Source organism: Oncorhynchus clarkii, chromosome 19, assembly GCF_045791955.1.
Source record: "Oncorhynchus clarkii lewisi isolate Uvic-CL-2024 chromosome 19, UVic_Ocla_1.0, whole genome shotgun sequence".
Classification (NCBI taxonomy): domain Eukaryota; kingdom Metazoa; phylum Chordata; class Actinopteri; order Salmoniformes; family Salmonidae; genus Oncorhynchus; species Oncorhynchus clarkii.
This window is the reverse complement of record NC_092165.1, coordinates 32,571,676-32,581,701: the sequence shown is the minus strand read 5'-3', so window position 1 is coordinate 32,581,701 and position 10,026 is coordinate 32,571,676. Positions and strand designations below refer to the sequence as shown.

The 10,026-nt window shown below is 41.8% G+C and overlaps 1 protein-coding gene across 1 annotated transcript; it reads right to left on the bottom strand.

Annotated features, from left to right (window-relative positions):
- Positions 1–8,967: 8,967 nt before the first annotated feature.
- LOC139374213 (D-aminoacyl-tRNA deacylase 2) lies at positions 8,968–10,009 on the bottom strand. The gene is made up of 3 exons (XM_071115235.1): positions 9,759–10,009; positions 9,562–9,631; positions 8,968–9,400 (listed from the first exon to the last, which is right to left on the bottom strand). The coding sequence occupies exons 1-3, from the start codon at positions 9,867–9,869 to the stop codon at positions 9,075–9,077; spliced, it is 507 nt and encodes a 168-aa protein (XP_070971336.1). The 5' UTR covers positions 9,870–10,009; the 3' UTR covers positions 8,968–9,074.
- Positions 10,010–10,026: the final 17 nt, after the last annotated feature.

Sequence of the window (10,026 nt, the reverse complement as noted above, 5' to 3'; positions counted from 1 at the left end):
GGTTTTTCTTTATTTTTACATTGTAGAATAATAGTGAAGACTTCAAAACTATGAAATAACACATATGGAATCATGTAGGAACCAAAAGTGGTAAACAAATATTTTTGATTCTTCAAAGTAGCCACCCTTTGCCTTGATGACAGCTTTGCACACACTTGGTATTCTCTCAACCAGCTTCGTGAGGTAGTCACCTGGAATGCTTTTCCAACAGTCTTCAAGGAGTTCCCACATATGCTGATCACTTGTTGGCTGCTTTTCCTTCACTCTGTGGTCCAACTCATCCCAAACCATCTCAATTGGGTTGAGGTTGGGTGTTTGTGGAGGCCAGGTCATCTGATACAGCATTCCATCTCTCTCCTTCTTGGTCAAATAGCCCTTACACAGCCTGGGGGTGTGTTTTGGGTCATTGTCCTGTTGAAAAACAAATGATAGTCCCACTAAGCGCAAACCAAATGGGATGGCGTGTCGTTACAGAATACTGTGGTAGCCATGTTGGTTAAGTGTGCCTCTAAATAAATCCCTGACAGTGTCAGCAGCTAAGCACCCCCACACCTCCTCCTCCATGCTTCACGGAGGGAACCACACATACGGAGATAATTCGTTCACCTACTCTGTGTCTCACAAAGACACAACGGTTGGAAACAAAAATGGCAAATTTAGACTTACTCATCAGACCAAAGGTCAGATTTCCACGCTAAGAAGCCAACGTTACTGAAGCATATATCACTTGTTGGCCTATCACTCTGTGCTGGCACAGATCCAATACTCAATCCTTGCAGGATCCCTCACCAGTTCCTCTACTTTATTCACTGCCCTAGCATACGACACCTTCTGCAATACTCTGACTCTGGCTACCTCCACCTGCCTCTCTCGCACCGGACACCTCTGATACCCAGCAACATGGGCGTCCCTACAATTGACACAAACAACTTTTCCACCTAAAATACACAATTCTCTATCCCATGCCCTCCAGCACACTTCCCACATCTTGGATCTCTCTCCTACAAGCTGCTAGACATGACCATAAACGTTGTTTAAATGGATCCACCAAAAGGCAAGGATCCACTTTCTTCAAAAATGTCATTCCTATTGGACCAGATTCTTCTTTATCATGTCCATCGATGCCAGGCTTGGGCTCCGAGCTCTTCACCACATCTTCCACCTCACGTAACTCGCCCTCTTTCACTTCCATTTCACCTCCAGAACTGGAGCATGGCTCACTCTGTTTGCACTTGACACCAATCTTCTTCGACACCCCATCTCCATTTTTATCACCATTTTCCTCAAATTCAAATCCAACCTCTTTCCTCATTCTCTTAAAACCTCTTCTTCCTCTTTATCCCCTCCAGACCTTCTCAGAAATGCACCTTTCTGTATCCCTGTCCCAATATTCCTCTTCTCCCAACATTGCTTACCCAGCATTCAGCGTCCTACTTCACCGCTCAGGCTAGCAACACCCTTCTTCCTTGTTTCAACTTTCACAAGTCAACGTCACCATCTCATTCAAACGGTGGGAGTGCAGAGTGCAAGGTCAGTCGTACACTGCTGTCAAAACTAGCTAATCATGTCTACTGACACTTTGCCAACGCCTCCTCCATCTCTCTCAATTGAATACAGGCAGTTGACGTCAACAACCCTCATCGAATATTCAAAAAAGGATTACAATAATGAGATATATCCACCAATCCAAAGAAAGGATAGGCGGGAGCTAGACAGCAACTCCCAGTGTTAGCACAGAGTCATAATCCATCATCTTTGGTATAGGTAGCTGCAGCCCAATATAGTGACCGGAGAATGGGTGAGTCGAAAGGAGTGGGTGTATGGAAAGTGAATCAGCTAAATGGGCAGATGTGTTGCCACTCAAGACGGTTTTGTGTGGCTGATTGGGCTTCACTACGAGTCGATAGTAAGCCACCAGTGCTCTGGTGTTGTGCCTGCCAATTTGAAGTCCTTCAATTTGAAGTCCTTCTAGGTATCATGGTCGTGTCGCCGGCGGTAGCTACGCAGCCATTTATTTTCTCACACATTATTTTATTTCAAGTGGGATAGCAGCCTATACAAGAAATAATTGTAACCATGTAGAAGTCACCTTGATACACATTGTAAATAAGAAGTTGTTCTTAACGGACTTGCCTAGAAATGTTAAGTAAAAAATATATTTTTTAAATGCATACATACAGTCTAATTACTCAATGGGGAAGACATTGACGGTAACAACACTTTGGGACACAATACCCTTCGCTGTCGCTTGACAAGCACTACTGTCCGGCAAGTGCAGTAGCATGGGAAGTAGCTACCTAGCTAATATCAGGGTGACCGTCCCAGTAAGCACACGCATACAACGCATGAAGCAACGATACACTCATCTAATATTTGTAATAAAAAATAAACTATCGTCAGTTTTGTCATTGAAAATGTACAATTATTTGTATAAAACTATGTGAAATATGACTCCGACTCATCTGGCTTAAAAACACAAGTCCAAATTCTCGCTGTACAGTAGCTCAATGAATGGTACTTCCATGGTAAAAAGGGAGAAAAATACATCCAAATCAAAACGTTCTAACTAGTGATGGGTAGTTCGCAAACGAGTTAGCTCTAAGAGCCGGCTCTTGTAGGTGAACGTTGAGAACCGGCTCGCATATCAGAAGAGCCAAATCTATTTATAAAAACATAAACAAATTAAGATATGAATAATCAAAATATCTAAATGAATAGAATTAACTAATTCAAAGAACGAACAAATAATAATAATATAGGCCTAAATGCTCAAGCACACACATTCGTTCTGACTGTCTGATCAGACCAACAGCCTCACCTGTTGTTCCTGTCAATCAGACACGCAGTGTCAACCAATGAACCAAAGATGCGTGAGGGAGGGCCGAGCCAACTCACTCAGTCACACACTTAGCAGCCGAGGAGAGAGAGGAAGGACAGTTGTGGAAACAACAGTTTGAAAATGAATCGGAAGCACAGTAGCATTTTAATCAAATTTCCATCAATCAAAGTTATTTATAAAGCCCTTCTTACATCAGCTGATGTCACAAAGTGCTGTACAGAAACCCAGCCTAAAACCCCAAACAGCAAGCAATGCAGGTGTAGAAGCACGGTGGATAGGGAAAAACTCAAATCAATAAATGTTTTATTTCGATGCATTTTAATAATGTAGACAATATTAGAGAACAGTGTAGAATTTGCCAAAACAAAAAATCTTATATAAAGCCGGTTCTACATACAACCTACACCGTCATATGTGAACTGTACACCCAACTGTGAAGCTAGCTGTAGCGGAGCTTCGAGAAACTAGCGGGCCTGCTAGTGATAGTGGTGGAGCCAGCACCTCACCACTCAGTCAAGTAGGCCTACTCCGCGACCCACAGCAACGCAGTCTTCTATGGACCAGTTTATGCCAAAGTCTATGTCTGTAACAAAACAAGGCCAAATTGATATTGCCTTACCACTGACTGCTGGACATCAAGGGTAACCACTTCTTACATGTCAGTTACATGTCACTTCATTGAAGATGTTTCGATGTCTAGCTGTCTTCTGGACTGCTTTGAGTTCAGCGACAGACACAGCTCAGAGAACTTGGCAGAGGAATTGTTGAGAGTGGCCAGAGAATGGCAAGTAGATGGAAAGTGGTCTGTAATGTTAGCGACAATGCAGCTAACATAACCATTTTTTTTAAATGGACCCATCAATGTCTTGCCCACACAATCAACCTGATTGTAGTATTTTATTTTTTATTTTTTATTTCACCTTTATTTAACCAGGTAGGCTAGTTGAGAACAAGTTCTCATTTACAACTGCGACCTGACTAAGATAAAGCAAAGCAGTGTGACACTGACAACAACACAGAGTTACACATGGAGTAAACAATAAACAAGCCAATAACACAAACAAGTCAATGACACAGTAGAAAAAAGAAAACAACGTAGTAAGAGATGCTCTGAAGGTGATGAAGCCCACTGTGGACAAAGTGAAATTATCTGTGGAATACTTCCACAGGAGCACAATAGGTGCTGAGAAACTAAAGTCTACACAACGCCAGATGTGGATGCCTGAGCTGAGGCCTAAACAAGACTGCACTACAAGGTGGAATATGTTGAGGCGGTTTCTTGAGTCAAAGGATGCCATCATCTCTACCCTGGCCATTTTCAATGTCAATGCACCTGTTGATGCTCTGACCCAAGAGGAATGGGAGGTGGTGGAGGAGGTGTTCAGAGTCCTGGAACCCTTTGAGTAGGTCACTGTGGAGATCAGGGGAGAGAGGTACAGTATGCAGTTATTACTACATTATTTAATCCAGTATTATATATGTATATGAGCAGTAGATGAGAATGTAGTATCGGTATACAAAACATGAACCTTAACTAATAAGTTACTGTTCTCTCTTTTCAGCTATGTGACAGCCTCAAAAATTATACTCCTGTGTAAGGGTCTGCAGCAGATCACAGCCAGCGACCAGAGAGAAGCAAACATAACCACAGGACACGTGACAGAGTTGATGGACACCATACAGTGCCTTGCGAAAGTATTCGGCCCCCTTGAACTTTGCGACCTTTTGCCACATTTCAGGCTTCAAACATAAAGATATAAAACTGTATTTTTTTGTGAAGAATCAACAACAAGTGGGACACAATCATGAAGTGGAACGACATTTATTGGATATTTCAAACTTTTTTAACAAATCAAAAACTGAAAAATTGGGCGTGCAAAATTATTCAGCCCCTTTACTTTCAGTGCAGCAAACTCTCTCCAGAAGTTCAGTGAGGATCTCTGAATGATCCAATGTTGACCTAAATGACTAATGATGATAAATACAATCCACCTGTGTGTAATCAAGTCTCCGTATAAATGCACCTGCACTGTGATAGTCTCAGAGGTCCGTTAAAAGCGCAGAGAGCATCATGAAGAACAAGGAACACACCAGGCAGGTCCGAGATACTGTTGTGAAGAAGTTTAAAGCCGTATTTGGATACAAAAATATTTCCCAAGCTTTAAACATCCCAAGGAGCACTGTGCAAGCGATAATATTGAAATGGAAGGAGTATCAGACCACTGCAAATCTACCAAGACCTGGCCGTCCCTCTAAACTTTCAGCTCATCCAAGTAGAAGACTGATCAGAGATGCAGCCAAGAGGCCCATGATCACTCTGGATGAACTGCAGAGATCTACAGCTGAGGTGGGAGACTCTGTCCATAGGACAACAATCAGTCGTATATTGCACAAATCTGGCCTTTATGGAAGAGTGGCAAGAAGAAAGCCATTTCTTAAAGATATCCATAAAAAAGTGTTGTTTAAAGTTTGCCACAAGTCACCTGGGAGACACACCAAACATGTGGAAGAAGGTGCTCTGGTCAGATGAAACCAAAATTGAACTTTTTGGCAACAATGCAAAACGTTATGTTTGGCGTAAAAGCAACACAGCTGAACACACCATCCCCACTGTCAAACATGGTGGTGGCAGCATCATGGTTTGGGCCTGCTTTTCTTCAGCAGGGACAGGGAAGATGGTTAAAATTGATGGGAAGATGGATGGAGCCAAATACAGGACCATTCTGGAAGAAAACCTGATGGAGTCTGCAAAAGACCTGAGACTGGGACGGAGATTTGTCTTCCAACAAGACAATGATCCAAAACATAAAGCAAAATCTACAATGGAATGGTTCAATAATAAACATATCCAGGTGTTAGAATGGCCAAGTCAAAGTCCAGACCTGAATCCAATCGAGAATCTGTGGAAAGAACTGAAAACTGCTGTTCACAAATGCTCTCCATCCAACCTCACTGAGCTCGAGCTGTTTTGCAAGGAGGAATGGGAAAAAATTTCAGTCTCTCGATGTGCAAAACTGATAGACATACCCCAAGCGACTTACAGCTGTAATCGCAGCAAAAGGTGGCGCTACAAAGTATTAACTTAAGGGGGCTGAATAATTTTGCACGCCCAATTTTTCCGTTTTTGATTTGTTAAAAAAGTTTGAAATATCCAATAAATGTTATTTCACTTCATGATTGTGTCCCACTTGTTGTTGATTCTTCACAAAAAAATACAGTTTTATGTCTTTATGTTTGAAGCCTGAAATGTGGCAAAAGGTCGCAAGGTTCAAGGGGGCCGAATACTTTCGCAAGGCACTGTATGTTCATCAATGGACAGAAAGTTCCACAGAATGGAATATAATCACGTGCTATCAGAAACCGCTGCACTTGACCCCAGGTTTAAGAAGTTAGCCGTCAGTGATGCCAGAGCGATTGATGAGGCTCTTCAAAGAATAACCTCAGCAGCAGGGAGGGACAGCCCCAGCAGTCAGCTGGCTCAGGCAATATGGGCAACAGGAAGAAGAGGGATCAGATGGAGCAGAAGCACCAGCAGTAGTGCCACAAACGTCTGCTGTTTGGATGTTGTTTGACGAGAGAGCACCTGGTGATGCAGCACGAAGGAACCCCTCAGCAGATGCCATAATGGAGGTCCGATCCTATTTGGAGGAGCCCCTCCTCTGTTATTTATTTTTCTTTGATATGGTGCAATATTATATTATGCTGTTTAGATTCAATTAGTTTTGAATGGTTAGATTTACATGCACTTTGTTTATATACATTAAAAAGTTATACTTTAAATGCAAATGTTAAATAGCATTCTTTTTCATAACAAACCAATGCATTTTTAAATACATTGTGGTTAAGGTAGAGTATGATTTCATTTAATAATTTAATTAGAATTGTTTTAACACCAATCATAGTCGAACTATCGCAAACTGTTTGACTTGACAAAATACAAAACATATATTTTTTAAAGAGCCGTTTGGGAGCCAAAAGAGCCGGCTCACTGAAAAGAGCCAGAATGCCCATCACTACTTGTAGCAGAGCGCTTGACACGCCCACTACTTTCCTTTTGACACACCGACTTATTCCGATATTGGGACGCAACTACCCCATTCTCACTAAAACACGAAGTTATGGCACAAATCGTACTTGATGCGTTCTCTAATTTACACTTCCTCACGTTTTTCTATGGGTTTATCGATGGGAAATTGACATGCAAGGCACATTACCACCATAGAGTGGGAGGAACTGATACAAGTACTCATACATTTGTTTCCCCTCCCCATCATTGTTTTAATGTATATACAGTATTTCATTTTTTTTTGTACTAGTAGCAATCTTAGCTGAAAAAAAGTTTTAAATGATCTTATATAGATTTATTTCAGGTGTAGGGGATTTGTTTTTTTTAGTGCAGTGCTCATAAATCCCCACTAGATATCACAGGTTGCACTTCATAAACCCATCAACAATTTGCAACAAGGTTGTCTATACAACTATTTCAATTGAGTTCAGACTTTCTTTTGATTTCCTGATCATAATATACAGTGGGGCAAAAAAGTATTTAGTCAGCCACCAATTGTGCAAGTTCTCCCACTTAAAAAGATGAGAGAGGCCTGTAATTGTCATCATAGGTACACTTCAACTATGACAGACAAAATGAGAAAAGAAAATCCAGAAAATCACATTGTAGGATTTTTTTATTAATTTATTTGCAAATTATGGTGGAAAATAAGTATTTGGTCACCTACAAACAAGCAAGATTTCTGGCTCTCACAGACCTGTAACTTCTTAAGAGGCTCCTCTGTCCTCCACTCGTTACCTGTATTAATGGCACCTGTTTGAACTTGTTATCAGTATAAAAGACACCTGTCCACAACCTCAAACAGTCACACTCCAAACCCCACTATGGCCAAGACCAAAGAGCTGTCAAAGGACACCAGAAACAAAATTGTAGACCTGCACCAGGCTGGGAAGACGGAATATGCAATAGGTAAGCAGCTTGGTTTGAAGAAATCAACTGTGGGAGCAATTATTAGGAAATGGAAGACATACAAGACCACTGATAATCTCCCTCGATCTGGGGCTCCACGCAAGATCTCACCCCGTGGGGTCAAAATGATCTCAAGAACGGTGAGCAAAAATCCCAGAACCACATGGGGGGGACCTAGTGAATGACCTGCAGAGAGCTGAGACCAAAGTAACAAAGCCTACCATCAGTAACACACTACGCTGCCAGGGACTCAAATCCTGCAGTGCCAGACGTGTCCCCCTGCTTAAGCCAGTACATGTCCAGGCCCGTCTGAAGTTTGCTAGAGAGCATTTGGATGATTCAGAAGAAGATTGGGAGAATGTCATATGGTCAGATGAAACCAAAATAGAACTTTTTGGTAAAAACTCAACTTGTCGTGTTTGGAGGACAAAGAATGCTGAGTTGCATCCAAAGAACACCATACCTACTGTGAAGCATGGGGGTAGAAACATCATGCTTTGGGGCTGTTTTCTGCAAAGGGACCAGGACGACTGATCCGTGTAAAGGAAAGAATGAATGGGGCCATGTATCGTGAGACTTTGAGTGAAAACCTCCTTCCATCAGCAAGGGCATTGAAGATGAAACGTGGCTGGGTCTTTCAGCATGACAATGATCCCAAACACACCGCCCGGGCAACGAAGGAGTGGCTTCGTAAGAAGAATATTCAAGGTCTTGGAGTGGCCTAGCCAGTCTCCAGATCTCAACCCCATAGAAAATCTTTGGAGGGAGTTGAAAGTCTGTGTTGCCCACCAACAGCCCCAAAACATCACTGCTCTAGAGGAGATCTGCATGGAAGAATGGGCCAAAAAAACAGCAATAGTTTATTTAAATCTTGTGAAGACATGTTAGACCTCTGTCATTGCCAACAAAGGGTATTTTCCACCATAATTTGCAAATAAATTCATTAAAAATCCTACAATGTGATTTTCTGGATTTTTCATTTTCTCATTTTGTCTGTCATAGTTGAAGTGTACCTATGATGAAAATTACAGGCCTCTCTCATCTTTTTTAAGTGGGAGAACTTGCACAATTGGTGGCTGACTAAATATTTTTTGCCCCACTGTATTTGTATGATTTAACACTAAAGAACAACACGATACAAACACACGCATTACAATACATAATAGTGGCAGCTTTAATAATCAGATTTACAGTACCACCATTTCAGGGACAAGAGTGCAATTGGTAATTTACTGTGAAATGTCATTAGTATTGGAAGGTTCAAAACTCCATCAGGTGTGTGTATGGTCCGTTAGTATCTAGCTTCAGCACTTGTCTGTTCCCATATGTTCCATGTTTGACGATTATCCCAGTCTCACTACTGTTACTGGACAAAGCCAGTTCCTTCTCACACAGGGAGACAAAGTTAGAATAGAGCTGTAGGCCCTCTTCTTTCCCAATGTTATGGTGGTACTGTATGCCCTTCCCTTTGGCCTTGCCTCCCAGTGTAGCCTGAGGCACAATGAGGACGTTCCCAGGCAGGTCCAACACTGACACATACTTCCCAGAGTCAGCTTCACACAGCTTCAAGTTGAGCAGAGTGTTCACTGTGGAGTAGAGCAGAGGAATCAATAACCATTCAGTACTAGCAACATTGCTTTATGATTCCTTGAATAACAGTGACATTTACTGTTCACAGTCTTGTGAAGCCCAGGTAGTTGCTTTTATTGCAGTATTATCCAAAAACTGGAAAAAGCACAATAAATACCGATTTTTTGAATAATTTCCTCTGTAGCGCCTTTAAAAAAGCAGATGTAGACCACCATCCCTCTGTCAATCTGAAAACATGAAATCTTATGAGCAGCCCATCACCCAAATATTATTTTAGGCAAGGTGCAAATCTTATTCTGAGCAGGCAGACCATATTTGCATTTAAGAAAGTAGTAGAAGATAATTCAATAGTACCTCCACCCATTCAGCCTCAGACTGATCATCTGCAGGTTTGACTTGAAGCCTTGCATTGAGACACTGCTGAAGAACAGTTCTTGCTAGTGGAGAACCTGCCTTTTCAGTCATTTTGAAATGATATCTGCCTGTTTCAGATTATAAAGCACAAGAGGACTCGTAAAAAAACTCACTTTTAAAAGGGACAGTGAAGGAAAATAACAGAATAGACACGAAAACGTTCGTGTCTCTGACACTCGCTTCCGGGTGAGGCTCCTCCTGACGCGCA

Excerpts from the sequence above, each read along its gene's own strand:
- LOC139374213 (XM_071115235.1), bottom strand. The coding sequence starts at position 9,869 with ATGACTGAAAAGGCAGGTTCTCCACTAGCAAGAACTGTTCTTCAGCAG. Across the intron at positions 9,632-9,758 it reads CTGAGGCTGAATGGGTGGAG|ATTGACAGAGGGATGGTGGT; the intron begins GTACTATTGAAT and ends TCATGTTTTCAG. Across the intron at positions 9,401-9,561 it reads GGAAATTATTCAAAAAATCG|TGAACACTCTGCTCAACTTG; the intron begins GTATTTATTGTG and ends TCTACTCCACAG.